The 22,305-nt window shown below is 38.4% G+C and overlaps 2 protein-coding genes across 2 annotated transcripts in view; both read right to left on the bottom strand.

The window, feature by feature from the left end:
* The window catches only part of FAM151B (family with sequence similarity 151 member B), a 30,888-nt gene extending 28,057 nt beyond the window's left edge, over window positions 1–2,831 (bottom strand). The window contains exon 1 of the mRNA XM_036280447.1: window positions 2,672–2,831. Coding sequence (XP_036136340.1) covers window positions 2,672–2,696 — 25 coding nt within the window. The 5' untranslated portion in view covers window positions 2,697–2,831. The remainder of the gene's footprint in view (window positions 1–2,671) is intronic.
* Window positions 2,832–8,092: 5,261 nt separating this feature from the next.
* The window catches only part of ZFYVE16 (zinc finger FYVE-type containing 16), a 62,020-nt gene continuing 47,807 nt past the window's right edge, over window positions 8,093–22,305 (bottom strand). Inside the window, exon 18 of the mRNA XM_036279340.1 lies at window positions 8,093–10,717. Within this exon, the coding sequence (XP_036135233.1) occupies window positions 10,556–10,717 (162 nt within the window). The 3' untranslated portion in view covers window positions 8,093–10,555. The remainder of the gene's footprint in view (window positions 10,718–22,305) is intronic.

The following is a 22,305-nucleotide window of genomic DNA, read 5'->3' as shown; positions in this document are numbered from 1 at the left end:
GTTTGTTTTTTTATCCTCATCTGAGGACATTTTTGCATTTATCTTCAGATACAGTGGGAGGGAGAAAGGGACAAAGAGAGATAGAGAAACATCGATGTGAGAGAGACACATCGAGTAGTTGCCACTTGCACAACCCCAACTGGGGCCGCACAATCCAACCTGGGGCTGGGGACAAACTGCAATTGACGCACGTGCTCTTAGCGGGAACTGAACCTGGGAGTCTCTGGTCTGCAGGCCAATGCTCTAACCGCTAAGCCAAACTGGCCAGGGCCAGATTTTCTCTTAATTAAACATTAAGTCCGGCTGGTGTGGCTCAATTGGTTGAGTGTTAACCCATGCACCAAGAGGTCACCGGTTCAATTCCTGGTCAGGACACAAGCCCAGGTTGTGGGCCCGATTCCCAGTGGGGGGCATGCAGGAGGCAGCCAATCGATGTTCTCTCTCATTGATGTTTCTCTCTCTCTCTTCCTCTCATTTCCTCTCTCTGTAAAATCAATAAAAAAAAGGGAAAAAATGTAAACATTAATACATGAGTTAACTGAGACTGAAACACTTGAATCCAGGTCTACCCCAAATAATTGCATATTTTACAATAACAATGCGAAAAAGCTGAAAAACAATGAAAACAGTTATCTATAATCTTATCTCCCTAATTCTTGTTCATTTATTTAAACCTTTAAGTGTCTACCAAGTGGCTAAAAATTCCCTATGCACGAGATTGTGTCTTTTGTTAATTATTTGTTTATTAATTCTGCCTAACAACAGTTAAAAAACTAAAAATGGCCATCATAAACTGCTGAGAAAAAGTAAAATTTGATGAGAGAATGGAGGAGCATATAATTTCAAACTAACATGCATGAGACTTCGTAACTACTTAGTAACTACTCTGTATGTTTGGCTACAAAATGAAGTAAAGGCTGTCCTAGCCGGTTTGGCTCAGCGGTTAGAGCGCCAGCCAGAGGACCAAAGAGTCCCGGGTTCGGTTCCCACTAAAGGCAGGTACCTCCGTTGGAGTTTGTCCCCAGCCCCAGATGGGGTTGTGTCCAGATGGGGTTGTGTGGGTGGCAACCACTTGATGTGTCTCCACATGAATGGTTCTCTCTGTCTCTCCCTCCTGCTCTATCTGAAGATAAATGCAAAAATGTCCTCAGGTGAGGATAAAAAAAAAAAAAAAAAAGTGAAGGAGAGAATTAGCTGTAGCATCCAAAATCCCCCAAGCAGTTTCCTACCCAAAACACCTGCCAAAACACTTGGCCCTACTTAGCATATGTAATAGAGTCAGAGACTTTTAGATGAAAATACATGGCCATAATTTTTTAAATATTTGTTAGGCATTCTTTATTTTTAAAAATATTTTTATTGATTTTTAGAGAGAAAGGAAGGGGCAAGGAGAGAAAAACATTGATGTAAAAGCGAAACATCAATCTGCTCCCTCCTGCCCACCTCCTACCCAAAATTGGGGAATGTGCCCAAAATCGGGAAAGGCACCGGCAACCTTTGGTGCACACGATGACACCTAACCATCTGAGCCACACCAGCCAGGGCAAGTTAGGCATTTTTAGAAGGCACAGTATTGGCTACAACAGACATCTCCACCAATGAGAAAATAATTAAGTCATAGTATATTCTCAAGATAAAATATGTGACTGATGTGCATGCTGACAATGAAGTTTTTGACATACATGAGGAACCACACAAAAAGGGTAATCATGTATGTTACCAAGGAAAAAACTAAAGACTGAACGCTGTTAAGATGTCAGTACTTTCCAACTTGATCTATAGATTCAAGCAATCCTAAACATCGATGTGAAAATGCAACATCGATCGCCATCCACCTCCCCCCACCCCACCCCACCCCCAATCAGGGATCCAGCTTGAAACCAGATCATGTGCCCTGACCGGTAATCAAATAGGCAACCCCTGGTGCAACTGAGCCACACCAGCCAGGGCATATTCTAAAGTTTATATGGAGGGCAAAAACAAACAAACAAAAAACAGAAGAGCCAACACAATATTGAAGGAGAACAAAGTTATGACACTACCCAACGTCAAAACTTACTACAAGTAAGAGATGAGGTAAGAGTTGAATAGGTGGAACACAGAGTATTCTGAGGCAGAAAAACTATTTTGTATGGTACATGTCGTTATACATTTGTCTAAACCCACAGAATGTACAGCACCAAGAAAGAACCCTGGTGAACTGCGGACTTTGGGTGATTATTATGTGTCAATGCAGGTTCACAATTGTAACTCTCTCTGGGGAATGTTGATAATGGGGAAGCAGTACGGGTATCCAGGTAGGGGGTATATGAAGAATCTGTTTCTCACTTCAATTTTCCTATGAACCTAAACCTTCTCTTCAAAAAAAAAAAAAAAAAATACACACACACACACAGAGTATATATTTCTTAAAAGGGCGTAATATTCTTGCCATTCTTGTCGCCCCTAAGGCTTTTTTTTTTTTCTCTTAACATCCAGTGGGAACTAAGGTCCCAGGCCAGTGGGTTGTGGGTGCGCGCTGAGAATGCAGAGCGCGAGGATCTAAAACAGAAAGGGGTGCTGCCAGAGGAGTCTCTCAAAGCGCCCCCTTCTCCCACCCCTTCCCCTGCGCGAAGCCAGAGAAAATGCAGGACGCGGAGCCCTTTCTGAGGAGCGGGGGACAAGCGCTTACCAGGGCCCCCTACTATCGTTGCCATGGTGACGGACGCCCGCAGTCCGCGCAGGCGCTAAGCGGTGGGCACCTCGGTGGACCGGCCACAGGTGGCGTGGAAACGAGACTCAACAAACGACGGAAGAGCGGCCTCCAAGGGAGGCCTGGGAAGCAGCTTGAGAAGCGGAGGCGGCAGCGGCCTGCTGAGTGGGGATGCGCACGCGCAGAAACTGTGGCTCGAGTTTTGCTTGCGCGCAGACTCCGCGTCTGGTGCCGTCGTCCAAGTGTCGCGCGAACTGTTCTTTTGGAAGGTAGTCCGAAAACAGGTAGTTCTGAAGGTCGCCCGCCAGGTCAGGGAAGACAGGGGCCGCGGATGAGACCCAAGATTGAAAGTAATTGCTGGTGTGGGCTATGATTTTCCAAAGTTGGATATATTCTCATTTTAATTTTAGTAACATGCTAAAATGGCATGGACTCATTCCTTCATAAAAATGAGTGTTTCTGCACAAGGGTAGGAACTGATCACTTGAAAGTTTCCTGTCCCCCTCTTCTCTCTTCACCAGTGTTCACTCAGAAAACACTCCTAGCAACTGGATTTTCACACCCACTGCCCTCTTTGCCCTCCTTACTTTCTGCAGCCACTCTGAGGGTGGAGAAAGAACAATGGTGCAGATTTACCTCAATTAGCCCTGGCATTTTCTGGTTCTGTGACTAATACAGTTAACACTGTCAGATGTAAACTTAGGATAACAATACATCACCTCATACATAACGCAAAGGCATCTCTTCTCACCCAGCCTTTCAGATTTTCATATACCAGAGTCTTTCTAGACTTGTTATAATTATTCCAAGCTCTCTTCAATCAGGCTTCCCTATTTTCTGCATGCCTAGCTTAATCAAAAAGATTTCTTGAGTTTCAGAAAACACTAAATATTATTGACTAAAGCGGTATTTTTTAAAAAAGCTTTATTGAGATATACAATTGATTGACTTGTATCTGATTTGCATTTCCTTTATAATTTAAAATGTCATACATTTAAAGTGTACAAATTCATCGTATTCATAATGTAGTCAGAATTATGCAGCCTGCACTACAGTCAACTTGAGAACATTTTCATCACCCCAAAGCACTCACTCCACACTTCCTCCGAGCCCTGTGCAACTACTAATCTACTTTCTGTTTACGAATTTGCTTATTCTAGACATTTCATATAAATGTAATCATACAATATATAGTCTTTTGTGACTAGCTTCTTTCACTTAGAATATTTTCTTTTTTTTTTTTATCCTCACCCGAGAACATTTTTCCATATTTTGTTCAGATAGAGTGGGAGGGAGGCAGAGAGAGAGAAACATCGACGTGAAAGGGACACATTGAGTGGCTGCCACCTGCACAACCCAACCAGGGCCGGGGACAAACTGCAACCGAGGTACCTGCCCTTAGCGGGAACCAAACCTGGGTCTCTCTGGACCGCAGGCCGACGCTCCAACCGCTGAGCCAAACCGGCCAGGGCTAGCATAATATTTTCAAGTTTCACCCATATTGTGTGTATAAGTACTTTATTCTTTTTTATGGCCAAATAAAACTCCATTATTTGCATATGACATTTTATTTGTCCATTCATCAGTTGATGGACATTTGTATTCTTTCCACTTTTTGGCTACTAATAAATAATGCTGCTATGAACATTTATGTACAAGTTCTTTGTGGAAGGAAGTATGTGGACATATTTCTCTTGGGTATATGTACATGGGAATGGGACTGCTGGTTCATATGGTAACTTTATGATTCACTTTTTGAGGCACTGCAAGTTTTGCAAAACAGATGTACCATTTACATTCCCATGGCAATGTATGAGAATTCCAGTTTCTCCAAATCCCCACCAATACTTATGTTTTTTCTTAGATTACAGCCATCCCAGTTGATATAAAGTAATATCTCATTGTGATCTTCATTTATATTTCCCTAGAGTGACTAATAATGGTGAGCATATTTTCAAGTGCTTATTGACCATTTGTATATTTTCTTTGGAGACCTGTCTGTTCAAATCATTTTTACATTGGGTTATTTGTAGGGTTTTTGTTGGATTGTAAAAATTCTTTTAAAAATCTGACTACAAGTTACTTAACAGATACATTATTTGCAAATATTTTCTTCCGTTTTTACAGGTTGTCTTTTCACTTTTTTGATACTATCAGTTGCAGTTACAAAAGTTTTTATGGCCTATTGATCACAGTATTAGGTCAATATTTTCATAGATGTATAGTAACTGACTCAATTAAAATTCTTTTTCTTTCTTTTTTTTTTATCCTCACCTGAGGATATTTTTCCACTCTTGTTCTGACAGAGTGGGAGGGAGGGAGGGAGAGAGAAATCGGAATCGAACCCGCTACTCATTGGTCTGCAGGCCAAAGCTCTAATCACTGAGCCAAACTGGCCAAGGCTATCCCTTTGTTTTTTACTGTTTTCTTTTCTTTTCTCCCTATTTTATTCTACCATTAAACCTATTTATTTAAAATTCAGTTTTTATATAGTCTTGCAACATTTGTATTCAGTTCTTTCCCAAATCAGCTCCATCACTTTAGTTTCCCATTCTCTACAGGTACCTCATACTTGATTTTCTTTCTTTAAACACAAAAGGCATAAATCTAATGCCTAAGTCTGTATAAGTGTTTTCATTGTTTCTAATAATGCTTGCTTCTGGAATCTAGTTTCCATATGTGCCTACTTATTATTATTTTACTGTGTGTTAGATGTTATATTTGGAAAGTAATTTGAGGCCTACAGTGAGATGATTTTTCTATGGAGAGGATTTATATTTTTACTCCTCCCAGCACCAGGAGATATCACCAGTGTGGGACCACCTTAAAAGCAAGTTAAATACTAAAGATGCTTTGTGTGATGTAGGCAATTCCAAACTTGGCTATAATCATACATACTTTATACTTTTGGTTCATCCTCATCCAAAGTTTGAATCTCCTTGGGGTAAGTGTCAGCCTATTGTGGCAAAGTTCTGTTTGATTCACAACTCCTGTTAGATTCACCACTTTGTGTGGCCTTGAACTCTGATATCTGTTCCCCTTAACTCATAAGGTTGCCACTTAACTTTTTTTTACTTTGGACTGGACATCCCTTCCTGCCTTAAAATATCCATGTTTTAAGATGATTTAAAATTTTTTTTTCCTCATTGATTTTAGAAAGGGAGGAAGGAACAAGACGACAGAGATTGAAACACCGATGAGAGATAACATCTATTGGCCACCTCTTGCATGGCCCCTGCCGGGGATCGAGCTCACAACCCATGGTGCATGGGTCGATGCTCAACCACTGAGCCACACTGGCCAGGCAAGATGATTTTTTGTATCTTAATCAGCTTTAGTTGTTTTCAGCAGGAACATGATCTAAATATCCTATTATGTAATTTCCGGAAACAGGAAGCTTCCCATAATTGTATCTTTGTTGCCACATGGCCAAATCCTACTTTCTCTTTTAGTATTCTCTGCACTTAGCACATACTACTTGTGGCATGGAATCCCTAAATGTTGATAAGAAATATGCTAATTGTCAGAACAATTAATCATTTTTAGCAAGTTTTATTTATAGCTGCTCAAAGATATAGGTATCTTATATTTGTTGTCTCGTATTTGTTGCTGCATATAATAAATCGCTAGAAAACCTAACAGTTCAACACAACAAATGTTTATTATCTTACACAGTTGCTGAAATTCAGGAATCTGAGAATGACTTAGTTGAATGGTTCCCATGAGGTGGCAAACTTTTGGCTGGGGCTGCAATTTGAAGGCTTGACTGGGGCTGGAGAATCCACTTCCACTCGTTCGGCTGTTGTCAGACTTCAGTTCCTCACCAAGTGAGCCTCTCCATGGGGCTGCCCACACTTGGCAAATGGCTTCCCCAAGAGTGAATGATCCAATAGAAAAAGAGGGAGAAAGAGAGAGAGAGAGAGAGAGGGAGAGAGTGAGAGAGAGAGAGACACACACACAAAGAGGGAGGGAGGTAGGAAAGAAAAGAATAAAAGGAGGAGTGGGGAGAAATGCAGCAGAGATAGAAATCATAGAGTCTTTTATAACATAATCTTGGAAATGACATCCCATTCCTTCTGTCACATTCTATTGGTCATAAAGACCAACAATGATACAATGTGGGAGGGGACTACACAAGGGTGTGAATACCAGGAGGTAGGGAACATTATGGACTATCTTGGAGGCTTTCAAGCACCTTATTTTACCAAGAGAAAAAACTTTTATCATATTCAGAGGTTCATAATAAAGCATTGAATTAGACCTGTTTCTTCATTTGTAAAGAGCATGAAAATATGGTTTTAATTTTATCAATGCAAATGCAGAAAATATTTCCCAAAAGGTGTTACATTGTGTATCATTCTAAGCTAAATCTAGAACATAGAATGTAAAGATTTGAAACTAACAAACTGATGGAAAAAAATGTGTCAATTAAGTGATAAAAGGTAAATTTAGATAGTGAGGCTTAGTATCTGGTAGAAAAAAACAAAGATTTAAAATACAGCTCAAATAAAAAATAACCTTGTAAGTGTCTTAGTAATAAAAATTTTAAGAGAAAATAGTCCTCCTACTGAAACATACAGTCATAATTTCAATAATGGGTTTTCTTCTTGCCTTTCTGCAATAAGATGCTTTTATCAATCATTGAGTAAAACTGAGAAGCAATGAAATCTTTAAGATTCTAAATATAAACCATATCATTCGAAGTAACAGGTGTATTTAAAATTGTGTTTTTCAGTATAAATAGCATGCTACATTTGTATAAAAAAATGAAGGGAGCCCAGACTGGGTGGTTCAGTTGTTTAGAGCATTGTCCCATATACCAAAAAGGGTACAGGTTCAATTCCCAGTCAGGGCACATACTTAGGTTGCAGGTTCGATCCCCAGTGGGGGTGCATATGGGAGGCAACGGTCTGGCATCTATGTCTGTCTGTCTGTCTGTCTCTTTCTCTAAAATCAATAAAAACATACCCTTGGAGAAGGATAAAAAAAAAAAAAATGAAGGGGGAAAATATACATAAATATATATTATATAAATGGAACCTTTTTTTAAATCACACAAAAAAATTAAAACCTAGGATGGTTTGGAGGTTTCTGGTTTATTTCAAGATATTTTCTTTCTTTTTTAATCCTCTCAGGATATTTTTCCATTTATCTTCAGACAATGTGTGTGTAGGGGGCCGGGGTGGGGGGAGAAACATCTATGTGAGAGAGAGACATCAGTTGGTTGCCTCCCGCATAACCCCAACCAGGGACTGAACCACAACTGAAGTACGTGCCCTCAACCAGAACGAACCTGCAACTCTTTGGTCCACAGGCCAACACTCTAACTGCTGAGCCAAACTGACCGGGGCTCAAGACATTTTCTTTTAAAATAAGTCTTTATGCATGCTATTAAAAAAAGAAAAGCTCTGTTATTTATAGAACAGCATCTAAATCCAAGCTGTTATAAATTTAGACAATTGAGACATCACATCAGGCTACCACTTTTATAATAATTAAATTATAAGGTAAGACAGTCAGTCACACAACACAAAAGACTCTTTAAAGTAAACTTCCTTAAAAGGGAAAGTTCAGTCTTTTTACATATTACTTTTTAGATTTTCAACTCATGCCTAGACAAGTTTAGTGCCCACCATCTAACAGGTTCTCAGGTTGCCTTCTCATTATTGGTATAGTTTATCCTCTTGCGCTGTTTTCCAACCATCTAGTCTAGATCCATGTTTCTATTATAGCAATTAGTTTTACTTTGTTAATGATCTGCTTCACACATTCAGCTCCAAGAGGGAAAGAACTATTTATCTTTTAACCAGTGAAGGCTAATAAAGTGCTCTGCATATAGCAAGTACATAGAAACAAAGTTTGTTGGATGGCTGCTTAAAACAATGAGCTTGATTTTACTTCATATTTCAAAATTCAGAGAAAGACAGTAGTATTAAAAGGCATAATACTCAAAACAGATCATTGCAGACTGAGTACAAAGAACCATTTCTATTTCTTCACCTTGAAAAAATTAAAATTTCAAATTAACCAATGTGAACATAATCAAATAAGTAACAAATGCATTCAGAAACATACATCTACAAAGAATACTTTCAAAGGTGGCTCCAAAGGAACATAATTCCAATTTTTATGAAATGTAGAGCTTTTTAAAAAACAAACTGGAAGAGCCCTCTACCATTTGGTTATTTGAAGTTCAGTATTGTGCAATTATTTATATTGCAAAATAAATACACACTATATAAAGAAAACATAAATTGAGTTTGATATGTAATTGTTTTTACCTTAAACCATTTCAATAAATTTCACGAGTTATTAAGTATTATCGCTTTATTTAATATCTGCAACATTTTAAACTGTTTATGAAATAGCTACTTCCAGACAACTGATATTCTCTTCCATACTGTCTTTGGCTAAATCACAGATGTGATTTAGTAGGAACTATATGAACAATCTGATAAAAATTCTTAGTCTCTTAGCCTGAGACCTCAGTTCCTGAGTTATAACCCTGACTTGGTTTTCAAGTTGAGATGCTTCCTAAATACTTTTCTTAAAACAGGGCTATTTAGTGTAATTTCTAATTTCTTTTTCTTGAGATATACAAGTGTTTTTTATACAAAAACATATATATCCACATAAAAATAAAAAGGCATCAAAATATGATTATATTTCATGTAACTTAAATGACAGGACTAACTAAAATATACTCATTGCTTTTTCTTTACCACAACTTTTCTTATTTTGCTGTTTGAAGTAAAGAGGAAAGCCCTGTAACAGTTTTAAATATATAGAATTTAATTTTTGTTAATATTCTGTTACAAAAAATAACTACCATATAAAGAATTTAAAATATGCAAAAGTAATTAGTTCATTAAAATTTATAATACATTGGTGTCAATGAAAATATGTAGACTTGCCAAGAAACTTCCAAGGTTTAAAGGAGAAGTAAAAAAAAATCTGTTTCAGGCTTCATTTATTGCTACATAATGACTACTTCAAGGGTCATCTGGCCTGTCGTCAATCACTCTTTATATAAGTGGAAAATACAGTGGTATACTTTGGAAAGAAAGGAGGAAAAATAATACACTACAATACAAAAATATTACCTATTTATAAATTATTAAAGATTTATAAAACACATACCAAATCACATGTTCTTGCTATAAAAACAATATACTTAAATATAGAAGCACAAAATCCGGAAGCACCCACAATTATTTTAATAATACCCACTTAATCAAGAAAAAACACATATATAATAATTTGAGAAGAAAAAAGGCAAAATTCTCATTTTAATCCAAACAATCAGTTTATCTAGTCATGGAGGTAGGTCTCCATTCCAATTATACAAATAAGTTATCTGCTTCATTCAAAGAATATCGTATTAAGTCTAATATGGAAACTGGTCTGTGCCACTGAAATACATTTTTAACGGACTTTAGAAACCAGTAATCTAACTGGCATATACAGAAAACAGACATTTCCCTTTATAAGGTTACATCTGAAAAGAGCCTTCATTAAAATCGATCTTGGCATAAAGAGGTATTATCTAAGTGCAGATACTTTGGCATAGCATTTAAATAACATAGTAAATGCTACAAATTTCTTAAAGACAGAAGTAATTCATCATTTTAGTATTTTTATTAAGTGTAAAGCTTTAAAAACTGAATCTCATAAATTTTTAGAGATTTAAATTGTGCTAATGATTTTAAAAAGATATTCCTGCCTATAAAGCAAAGCTTTTTGTGTTTCAAACATCAAACATATTTACTTTTAGTGTTTGTGGCATTTCTGGTTTAGTGCTGGAGTTGGTTTTAATAAATCAGTTTGCAGTATATATTAATATGATTCACTATCATCTTTTCACTAAAAAAGATTTTCTATAATGAAAAATACTAATTCTATTTCTAATGGTAAACTAGTAGAGTTGGAGGTCCCACCATGAATCACAGGAATTAGAGCACTATCAAGATCATTTAGATAATGCTGAGGAAGAAGTCGGCCTTCAGATCCTGCCTGAAATTCAACCTGAAAAAAAAAAATTGTGATAAGTCAACTCTAGAAAGTGAGCAATCTTGTTTAGCTCAGCAGATGAATATAAAATAATTAAACTAAAAATATCATCCAGTTTAGGCATGTTAAGAAAATAACTGACATTTCATTAATAAAATATTCTATATATATTTTTTTTATCCTCAGCCAAGGACATTTTTGCATTTACTTTTAGATAGAGCATGAGGGAGAGAGGGAGGAAGAGAGAGAGAGAGAAACATCAATGTGAGAGAGACACACTGATTGGTTGCCACCCACACAACCCCAACCAAGGCCAGGGATGAACTGCAACCGAGGTACGTGTCCTTCCTTAGCAGAAACCGAACCCAGGACTCTCTGGTCCACAGGCTGACACTCTAACCATTGAGCCAAACCAGCCAGGCCGCCTATATTTCTTTTATCCATCTAATACGTAAGTTCTAATTGTCCCTCCCACAGATATCATTGAAATTAGAAAAAAAAAATGCCACTGATTCATACTTTAAGTTTCTTCTCAATGAACATGCAAACACATGGGAGGGCTAAAGTTTTGAATAATTATCAACATGACTTAAATAAAAATGCCATGGTATTAAAAACAAAGTAATCTACTTTAAAATATTTCGAATTTGTTATTGCATATTATTTAATATTTGAATTTAATGTTGCTGATGAAAATTACATTTTAATTTGACTAAAAATAATTAACAGTGCTTACTCACATAACAGATGCTTCCTTGAAAAAAGAAATTTTAACAGGGAGTAGAAAATATATAAGAAGTATAAGTTTAACACATCCTGGCAGAAGAAAAGCAAATCTTCAGCATTTGAATTCATTCATGTTTAGATAAACCATTCTAAAGAAGAAAGTGCTTTGAAATGTATTAGATTGGATGTGGAAACAGTTAGAAATGCACATTAAAATAAGACTGGTGTCCCATTTTTTACCTATCAAATTGGAAAAGTTCAAAAGTTTGATTATATACTGCTCTGATAAGGATGTGGAGGGAATGAATGCTCTCACAAATTATGGTAGAAATATAAATTGGCATAAGTCCTATTTGAAACAATATGGTAACACCTATTGAGTACAAACTTGGACCTGACAATTCTACTTTTAAGACTGTTTCTAATGTACTCACACATATGCAAAGGCAAAATATTGTGGATAACATAAATGTCAATACATACCAAACATACATAAGAATTAGTTAAATAAATTAGAATACATTCATAAAATAAACTATTACTATATAACTTAAAAAGAATATGCAGGTCAGAAACTACCGGCCAGCCAGTAGGTAGAGGTGAGTCTCTGAATGCACTGAGCCTTGGGCTTGGTTGTTGGTTGTTGGGTTTCATGGATCTGGGGGCCAAGCTGTGAAGGCAGCAGCCTAGGCCCCTGGGCCCCTAGGCTGAGTCATTAACCTATGATGAAGAAACCATTTTTCACAGGCAGAGTTATCCCACCAAAGCAGCTATTGCCCAAGGGGGAAGCAACTGCCCCACCCATTGGAATTTAACCCTGCCAGGGCAGAAGGAGTCAACACCTAGCATAGAACTGCAACTTGAAGCTCATTAACTGTCAGAGATGACCAGCCAGCCTGTAGGTGAAGAGAGTCTCTGGGTGTATTAAGCCTTGGGCCTAACTCGCATTAACTGGGTTTCAAGGCTCTGGGATCACAGCTGTGAAGGCAGCTGCTTGGGCCCCTATGCTGAGTCATTAACACAAATGGCAGAAACCATTTTCTTCAGGCACAGTTTTCCTCTCAAAGCAGCTTTAGCCTGGGGTGGGGTGGGGTGGGGTGGGGTGGGGTGGGGGTGGGAGAGCAATTGCCTCACCCAATGGAAATCCTCTTACCCTGCCCACCTGGGGTAGTTTTCTTTCAGCTGAGGGCTACAACCTGAGACTCATTAAGTGACTGAGACTAACAGGCTGCAAGCAGAGGCTCTGGGATACTTGCATCTTTGCTTGCCCTGCGACTCTACACAGGAGAGCAGGGCGAGTACGACCAGGCATTGGTGTTCAACTTGGCCCCTTCCATACACATCCAAACCCAGCAGAGAAAGCCACGATCTGTGGAACATTGATACCCGCAGGCAGATTTTGGCAGGCTCAAAACCCTACTGAGAGAGCCAAAATGGTGAAACAAAGAAACAAGTCCCAAACAAAAAGGCAAGAGAATTCTCTAAAAGAAGGGCTAAATGAAATGGAGATAAGCAAGTTATCAGATATAGAATTCACAGTAATGATTATAATAAGAACGCTCAACAACATGAGTAAAGATACAGAAACAATTAAAATCAACCAATTAGAAATAAAAAATAACCATGTGGAAATGAAGAATGACATAGCAGAAATAAAGAACGCACTGGAAGGAATAACCAACAGATTAGAGGAATCCAATGATCAGATCGGTGATTTAGAAGACAGGGTAGAAAAAAAATCACTCAATCAGAGAACCAAAAAGAAAAACAATTAAAAAACAGGAGGACAGCCCTGGCCGCTTTGGCTCAGCAGTTAGCGCGTCAGCCCGTGAACGAAAGAGTCGCAGGTTCGACTCCACCAAGGGCACATACCTCAGTTGCAGTTCATCCCTGGCCCTGGTCGGGGTCCTGCAGGAGGCAACCAAGCAATGTGTCTCTTTCTCTCCCCTCCCCCTTCCACTCTATCTAAAGACAAATGAAAAAATATCCTCGGGTTAGGATAAAAACAAAAAACAACAACAACAAAAACGGAGAACAGTTTAAGAGATCTGTAAGTCAATATAAAACGTAATCACATCCGTATCATAGTAGTAGTAGAAGAAGAAGAACGTGAGCAAGGGTTAAAAATCTATTCGAAAAAATAGTGGCAGAAAACTTCTGTAACTTGGTGAAGGAAAAAGGCATATAAGTTCAGAAAGCATAGAGAGCCCAAGCAAGAACTTAAAGAGGCCATTGCCAAGACACATCATAATTAAAATTTCAAAAATTAAAGACAAAGAGAGGAGGATTCCAAAATGGCAGCAGAGTGAATCGAAGCTACACAGACCATCTCCCAAAACCAAACTAAATTACAATTAAAATAAAGACAAATCGTCGAGAAAAAGCAACAGAAAAGCAGCTGGAGAGGACTATATAACTAGGGACAGAAAAAAAGGACACTAAATTGACCTTGGTAGGCCTGCAGAGGCACGAGAGGGCTGGCTGGGAGCCCATGGACAGCAGTTGTTTTAGCTGTGAGCAGCTCCCTCAAGGTTAAAATCCCAAGTTGGCTCCATAGCACAGAGGGCTGGGACAGAGCACTAAATTAGCTACAGCCACTCATCTTGGACTCCAGCAGAGGAAGGGCGGACTGAACTGGAACTCTGTGGGGACACCTGGGATATGGAAGAAACTCAGAGTTTTTGCTGAGTTGCAGCCACACAGGACAGTGGCCATCTTAGTCCTTCCCGGAGCTCTGGGGAGAAGCAGCAGCCCCTCCCTCGAAGATTTGACCCCATTCAGCTGGGCCAGAGAAATGCAAATTGAACCTCAATAACAATCAGCATCTGCCCCACCCTCTGGAAATCTCCTAACAGTGAACACCTGAGAGAGTTATTCATTCAGTTGAGGGCTACAACCCAAGGCTCATCAAGTAACTGAGACTAATAGCCTCCAGGCAGAAAGCTAGAGGATAACTGAACCTTTCCTAGGCTTGCAACTCTACCCAGGAAAGTAAGACTTCACAGTGGTGTTTAATGTGGGTCCTCCAACACTCATCCAAACCCAGTAGAGGGAGGTATAAACAGCAGAACACCAACACCCACAGGGAAAATTTGACAAGCTCCAAAACCCACTTAGATAGCCAAAATGGTGAAATAAAGAAGCAAATCTCAAATAAAGAACAAGAGAACTCTATTGAAGATTAGATAAATGAAATGCAGTTAAGCAAGTTATCAGAGGTAGAGTTCAGAGCCATGATCTTGAGGAAGCTCAACAGCATGAGTAAGGACTTCAACACCATGAGTAAAGATATAGAAACACTGAAAAGCAACCAAGTGGAAATGAAGAATGACATAGCAGAAATAAAGAACACATTGGAAGGAATAACCAGCAGAGTAGACGAAGCTGAGGACCGCATCAGTGAATTAGAAGACAGGGTAGAAAAAAATCAACCAATCAGAAAAAAACAGGAAGACAGCTTAAGAGAGCTGTGGAACAACTGTAAATGTAACAACATTCACATCATAGGAGTTCCAGAAGAAGCAGAAAAGGAGCAAGGGTTAGAGAATATATTTGAAGAAACAGTGACAGAAAACTTCCCTAACTGGTGAAGGAAGAAGGCATTTAAGTTCAAGAAGCACAGAGAGCCCCAAGTAAAAAGAACCTAAACAGGCCCACACCAAGACACATAATAATTAAAATGCCAAAAATTAGAGAATTAGAGAATCCTAAAGGCAACAAGTGAAAGGCAACAGGTTACCTACAAAGGAACCCTGATTAAGTTATCAGCTGACTTCTCAAAAGAAACACTACAGGCCAGAAGGGAATGGCATGAAGTAATCAATGTCATGAAAAACAAGGATCTGAATCCAAGACTACTCTACCCAGCAAGGCTGTCATTCAAAATAGAAGGTCAAATAAAGAGCTTCCCAGACAAATAAAAAAGCTAAGGGAATATATTAGCACCAAACCAGCACTGCAAGAAATGTTAAAAGGACTGCTGTAATTAGCAGGAGAAATAGGAAGAAAAAGAGAACCACACTACACAAAAATGGCAATAAATAAATACATATCAATAATCAGCTTAAATATAAATGGACTGAACACTCTAATCAAAAGACACATAGTAGCTGATTGGATAAGAGAGCATGACTCATATAGATGCTGTTTACAAAAGACCCACCTCACAACAAGACTCACATAGGTTGAAAGTGAAGGGATGGAAAAAAAATTTCACAAACAAATGGAAAGGAAAAGAAGCTGGGGTAGCAATACTCATATTTGATGTAATAGATTTCAAAATGAAGGCCATAACTAGAAACAAAGAAGGCCATTACATAATATTGAAAGAATCTATCCAACAGGAAGCTATAACCTTGGTAAACATATATGCACCCAATGTAGGAGCACCAAACTATATTAAAAATCCTCTGGAGGACTTCTAAGGAGAAATCAACAGCAATACAATCATAGCAGAGGATGTCAACACCCCGCTGACATCACTGGATAGATCCTCTAGACAAAAAATTAACAAGGAAACAGAGACTCTAAATGAAGCACCAGACCAAATGAATATAATAGATATCTACAGAGAATTACACTCGAAAACTGCAGAATTCACATTCTTCTCAAGTGCACATGGGACACTCTCAAAGACAGACCACATGTTAGGGTACAAACTAAGTCTCTATTAGTTCAAGAAGACTGAAATCATAATAAGCATCTTCTCAGATGACAATGGCATAAAACTAGAAATCAATTGCAACAAGGACATGCAGAGACATTTGAACACATAGAGGCTAAATAGCATGTTATTAAACAATGAATGGGTTACCAAGAAGATCAAGGAAGAAATTGAAAACTTCCTGGAAACTAATGAAAATAAACAAACAACAACACAAAATCTATGGGATGCAGCAGAAGCAGTTCTGAGAGAGAAGTTCATGGCACTACAGGCCTACCCCAGGAAACAAGAAAAATTTCTAATTGACTATCTAGCCTCACAACTTAAAGAACTAGATAGCAAACAAAAAGAAAAACCCAGAGCAAGAAGAAGAAATAAATGACATAGAAACCAAAAAGCAATTCAAAGGATCAATGAAACAAAGAGCTGGTTTTTCCGAAAGATAAACAAGATCGATGGACCCTTAGCTAGAGTCACCAAGAAACAGAGAGAAAAACAAAGAGATACACAAAATCAGAAATGAAAGAGAAGTAACAACTGACACCACAGAAATACAAAAGATGGTTAACAAATACTATGAACAATTATACGGCAACAAATTAGACAATCTAAGCGAAATGGACAAATTTCCAGAAACACAGTCTCCCAAAACTTAACCGGGAAGAGACAAAAAACTTGAACAGACCAAATAACAACTAAGAAAACTGAAGATGTAATCAAGACTCTCCCAGCAAACAAGAGCCCAGGCCCGGATGGCTTCATAAGGCGAGTTTTACCAAACATTCAAAGAAGAACTAACACCCATTCCCCTCAAACTATTCCAAAAAAATTCAAGAAGGAAGACTCCCAAACTTGTTTTATGAGGCCAGCATAATTCTAATTACGAAACCAGGTAAAGACACTACAAAGAAAGAAAACTACAGGCCAATATCCCTGATGAACAAAGATCCCAAAATCCTGAACAAAATACTAGCATATCGGATCCAGCAATACATAAAAAAAAAATTATTCACCATGACCAAGTGGGATTCATCCCAGGATGCAAGGCAGGTACAATATATGCAAATCAAGAAATGTGATACACCACATAAACAAAATGAAAGATAAACACCATATGATCATACCAATAGATGCTGAAAACGCATTTCACAAAATCCAGCACTTATTTCTGATAAAAACGCCCAGGAATGTGGGAATAGAGGGATCAAACCTCGACATAATAAAGGCCATATATGAAAAACCTACAGCCAACATCATACTCAATGGGCAAAAACTAAAAGCATTTCCCTTAAGAACAGGAACAAGACAGGGATGCCCACTTTCGCCACTCTTATTTAACATAGTACAGGAAGTCTTAGCCACAGCAACCAGACATGAAAAAATAAAAAGGATTCAAAGTGGAAAGGAGGAAGTGAAACTATCATTATTCGCAGATGACATGATATACAAAAAAAAACCCCAAAGATTCCATCAAAAATCTGTTAGATTTAATAAATGAATTCGGCAAGGTGGCAGGATACAAAAGTAACATCAAGAAGTCGATGGCATTCTTATACATCAATAATGAATTTACAAAAAGAGAAACTAAAAAATGCAATCCCATTTACCACTGCAGCAAAAAAAAATTAAGGCACCTAAGAATAAACTCAACCAAAGAAGTAAAGGACCTATTTACAGAAAACTACAGGGCATTGAAAAAAGAAACAGAGGAAGATATAAAAAAGTGGAAGCACATACCTTGTTCATGAACTGGAAGAATTAACATCATTAAAATGTCCATACTACCCAAAGCAATCTGTAGATTCAATGCAATCCCCATCAAAATACCAATGATATATTTCACAGAACTAGAACTAATACTTCAAAAGTTCACACAGAACCAAAAAAGACCCCAAATAGCCACAGCAATCTTGAAAAAGAAGGACAAAGTAGGTGGGATCACAATACTAATATCAGCCCTGGCCGGTTTGGCTCAGCGGTTAGAGCGTTGGCCTGCGGTCCGGAGAGACCCGGGTTCGGTTCCCGCTAAGGGCATGTACCTCGGTTGCAGTTTGTCCCCGGCCCTGGTTGGGTCGTGTGGGTGGCAACCACTCGATGTGGCCCTTTCATGTCGATGTTTCTCTCTCTCTCTCCCTTCGACTCTATCTGAACAAAAATATCAAAAAATGTCCTCGGGTGAAGATAAAAAAAAAAACAAAAAAAAAACACAATACTAATATCAGGTTATACTACAAAGTGACTGTAATCAAAACAGCCTGGTACTGGCACAAGAACAGGCATATAAATCAATGGAATAGAACAGAGAACCCAGAAACTGACCCAAAACATTATGCTCAATTAATATTTGACAAAGGTGGCAAGAGGATACAAACAAGTAAAGACAGCCTCTTTAATAAATGGTGTTGGGAAAATTGGACAGCTACATGCAAAAAAATGAAACTGGACCATCACCTTACACCATACACAAGAATAAACTCAAAATGCATGAAAGACTTAAATGTGACTCATGAATCCATAAAAATCCTAGAAAAAAATGTAGACAACAAAATTTCAGACATCATATGCAGCAGAATTTTCACTGATACATCACCTAAGACAACAGAAACAAAGAAAAAAATGAATTCATGGGACTACATTGAACTAAAAAGCTTCTGCACAGCAAAAGAAACAACCATAAAATAGAAGGGGAACCCACTGTGTGGGAGTGCATAATTGCTAATGATACCTCAGATAAAGGGTTAATTTCTAAAATATATAGTGTGCTCATACAACTCAACAAAAAGAAGACAAAGAACCCAATTAAAAAATGGGCAGAGCCCTGGCCGGTTTGGGTCAGCGGTTAGAGCATCGGCCTGTGGTCCGGAGAGACCCTGGTTCGGTTCCCGCTAAGGGCACGTACCTCAGTTGCAGTTTGTCCCCGGCCCTGGTTGGTCGTGCGGGTGGCAGCCACACGATGTGTCCCTTTCACGTCGATGTTTCTCTCTCTCTCTCTTCCTCTCTCTCCCTCCCACTCTATCTGTGCAAAAAATGGAAAAATGTCCTCGGGTGAGGATAAAAAAAAAAAAAAAAGGGCAGAGGAGCTGAATAGACAGACACCTCTCCAAACAGGACATACGAATGGCCAAGAGACATATAAAGAAATGCTCAACGTCACTAATCATCAGAGGGATGCAAATTAAAACTATGGTGAGGTATCACCTCACATCTGCCATAATGACTGTCATCAACAAATCATCAAAAAACAAGTGCTGGTGAGGGTGTGGAGAAAAGGGGACTCTATACACTGCTGGTGGGAATGCAGACTGGCGCAGACACTATGGAAAACAGTATGATGTTTCCTCAAAAAGTTAAACATTGAACTGCCATTTGACCCAGTGATCCCACTTCTAGGAATATATCCTAAGAAGCCTGAAACACCAATCATAAAGAATATATGTACCCCTATGTTCATAGCAGCACTATTTACAATTGCTAAGATCTGGAAACAGCCTAAGTGTCCATCAATAGATGAGTGGATAAAAAAGCTGTGGTACATATATACAATGAAATACTATGCAGCTGTAAGAAAGAAAAATCTCTTATCCTTTGAGACAACAAGGAGGGACCTCGAGAGTATTATGCTAGGCGAAATAAGCCAATCAGAGAAAGACAAATATCATATGACCTCACTTATTTGTGGAACATAATGAACAAGGTGGGCTGATGAACAAAATAGACCCAGAGACATAGAAAGGAGTATGGTTTAGACTGACAAACCTCAGAGTAGAGGGGCGAGAAGGATGGATGAGATGAACCAAAGAACTTATATGAATGCATGCATAACCAATGGACATAGACAACAGTGCTATGGGGGTGAGGGGTGGGATGCAGAGAAGGGGGTGTAGGGGGGAAAAGGAGAAACATCTGTAACAAAAATAAATTAATAAAAATTGGAGAGAAAAAAAGACAAAGAAAGAAAATCTTTTTTTTTTTTTTATCCTTACCCGAGGACATTTTTCCATTTTTTGCACAGATAGAGTGGGAGGGAGAGAGAGAGGAAGAGAGCGGGAGAGAGAAACATCGATGTGAAAGAGACACATTGAGTGGCTGCCACCCGCACGACCAACCAGGGCCGGGGACAAACTGCAACCGAGGTACATGCCCTTAGCGGGAACCGAACCTGGGTCTCTCAGGACCGCAGGCCGACGCTCTAACCGCTGAGCCAAACTGGCCAGGGCTTTTTTTTTATTTTTTATCCTCACCCAAGGACATTTTCCCATTTTTTTGTTCAGGTAGAGTGGGAGGGAGAGAGAGGAACAGAGAGAGAGAGAAACATCCATGTGAAAGGAACACATCGAGTGGCTGCCACCCGCACGACCGACCAGGGCCGGGGACAAACTGCAACCGAGGTACGCGCCCTTAGCGGGAACCGAACCCGGGTCTCTCAGGACCGCAGGTCAACGCTCTAACCGCTGAGCCAAACCGGCCAGGGCTAAAATGAAGGCCATAACAAGAGACAAAGAAGGCCATTACATAATATTAAAAGGATCGATCCAATAAGATATAACTATGGTAAACATATATGCACTCAATATAGGAGCACCAAAATATATTATAAAACTTCTGGAGGATTTCAAGGGAGAGAATGACAGCAATACAATCATAGCAGGGGACTTCATTAGCTAGGTCCTCTAGACAAAAAATTAACAAGGAAACAGAAACCCTAAACAATGTACTGGATCAGATGGATTTAATAGATATTAGATATTTACAGAGAATTACACCCCAAAGCTGAAAAATATACATTCTTCTCAAATGTAAATTTTCAAAGACAAACCACGTGTTAGAACACAAACTAAGTCTCTACAAGTTCAAGAATACTGAAATCATATCAAGCATCTTCTCAGATCACAATAGCATGAAAGTAGAAATTAATTACAATAAAAACACAGAGCAAGAAGCAGGAAAGAAATAATAAAGGTCAGAGCACAAATAAATGACACCGAGACTAAAACAAAAATCAAAAGTTCAGTGAAATCAGGAGCTGGTTCTTTAAAAAGATAAACAAGATTGATGAACCTTTAGCCAGCCTCACCAAGAAACAGAGAGAGAGGACCCAAATAAAATCAGAAACAAAAAAGGAGAAGTAACAAATGACATCACAGAAATACAGAGGATTGTAAAAAAATACTAAGAACAATTATATGCCAATTGGACAACATAAGCAAAACAGACAAATTCCTAAAATCACACAGTCTTCTAAAACTGATATGGAGGAGCCAGAAAATTTGAACAGACCTATAACTAAGGAAATTGAAGATGTAGTCAATAAACTCCCAGAAAACAAAAGCCCAAGTCTGGACAGCTTCACATGGGAGTTTTAACCTAAGATTCAAAGAAGACCTATCATGTATTTTCCTCAAACTATTCCAAAAAATTCAACAGGAAGGAAGATTTCCAAGCTCTTAATTCTAAAACCAGAGAAAGACACTGCAAAGAAAGAAAACTACAGGCCAATATCCCTAATGAACATAGGTGCCAAAATCCTCAACGAAATATTAGCAAATCAGATCCAGCAATATATTAAAAAAATTATTCAACACGACCAAGTGGGATTCATCTCCAGGATGCAAAGCTGGTACAACATCTGCAAATCAATCAATGTGATACACCAAATAGGTAAAATAAAAGGTAAAAAAATCATATGATCATATCAATGCTGAAAAAGCATTTGACAAAATTCAGCACCCATTTCTGATAAAAAAAAACTCAGCAAAGTGGAAATAGAGGGATAATATCTCAACATAATAAAGGCCATATATGAAAAACCTATCGCCAACATCATCCTCAATGGGCAAAAACTAAAAGCATTTCCCATAAGAACAGGAACAAGGCAGGGATGTCCACTTTCGCCACTCTTATTTAACACAGTACTGGAAGTCTTAGCCTCAGCAATTAGACAAGAAGGAAAAAGAAAGGCAACCAAATTGGAAAGGAGGAAGTGACACTGTCATTATTCATAGATGACATGATATTGTACACAGAAAACCCTAAAGACTCCATAAGAAATCTACTAGATTTAATAAATGAATTTGGCAAAGTAGCAGGATACAAAATTAATGTCCAGAAATCAATGGCATTCTTACACACCAATAATAAACACTCAGAAAGAGAAACTAAAAACACAATCCCGTTTACCATTGCAACAAAAAATAAGTAAAATATCTAGTTACAA

The sequence above is a fragment of the Molossus molossus genome, unplaced genomic scaffold (genome assembly GCF_014108415.1).
Source record: "Molossus molossus isolate mMolMol1 unplaced genomic scaffold, mMolMol1.p scaffold_m16_p_3, whole genome shotgun sequence".
NCBI classification, from domain to species: Eukaryota; Metazoa; Chordata; class Mammalia; order Chiroptera; family Molossidae; genus Molossus; species Molossus molossus.
This window is presented reverse-complemented; position numbering and strand designations above follow the sequence as displayed.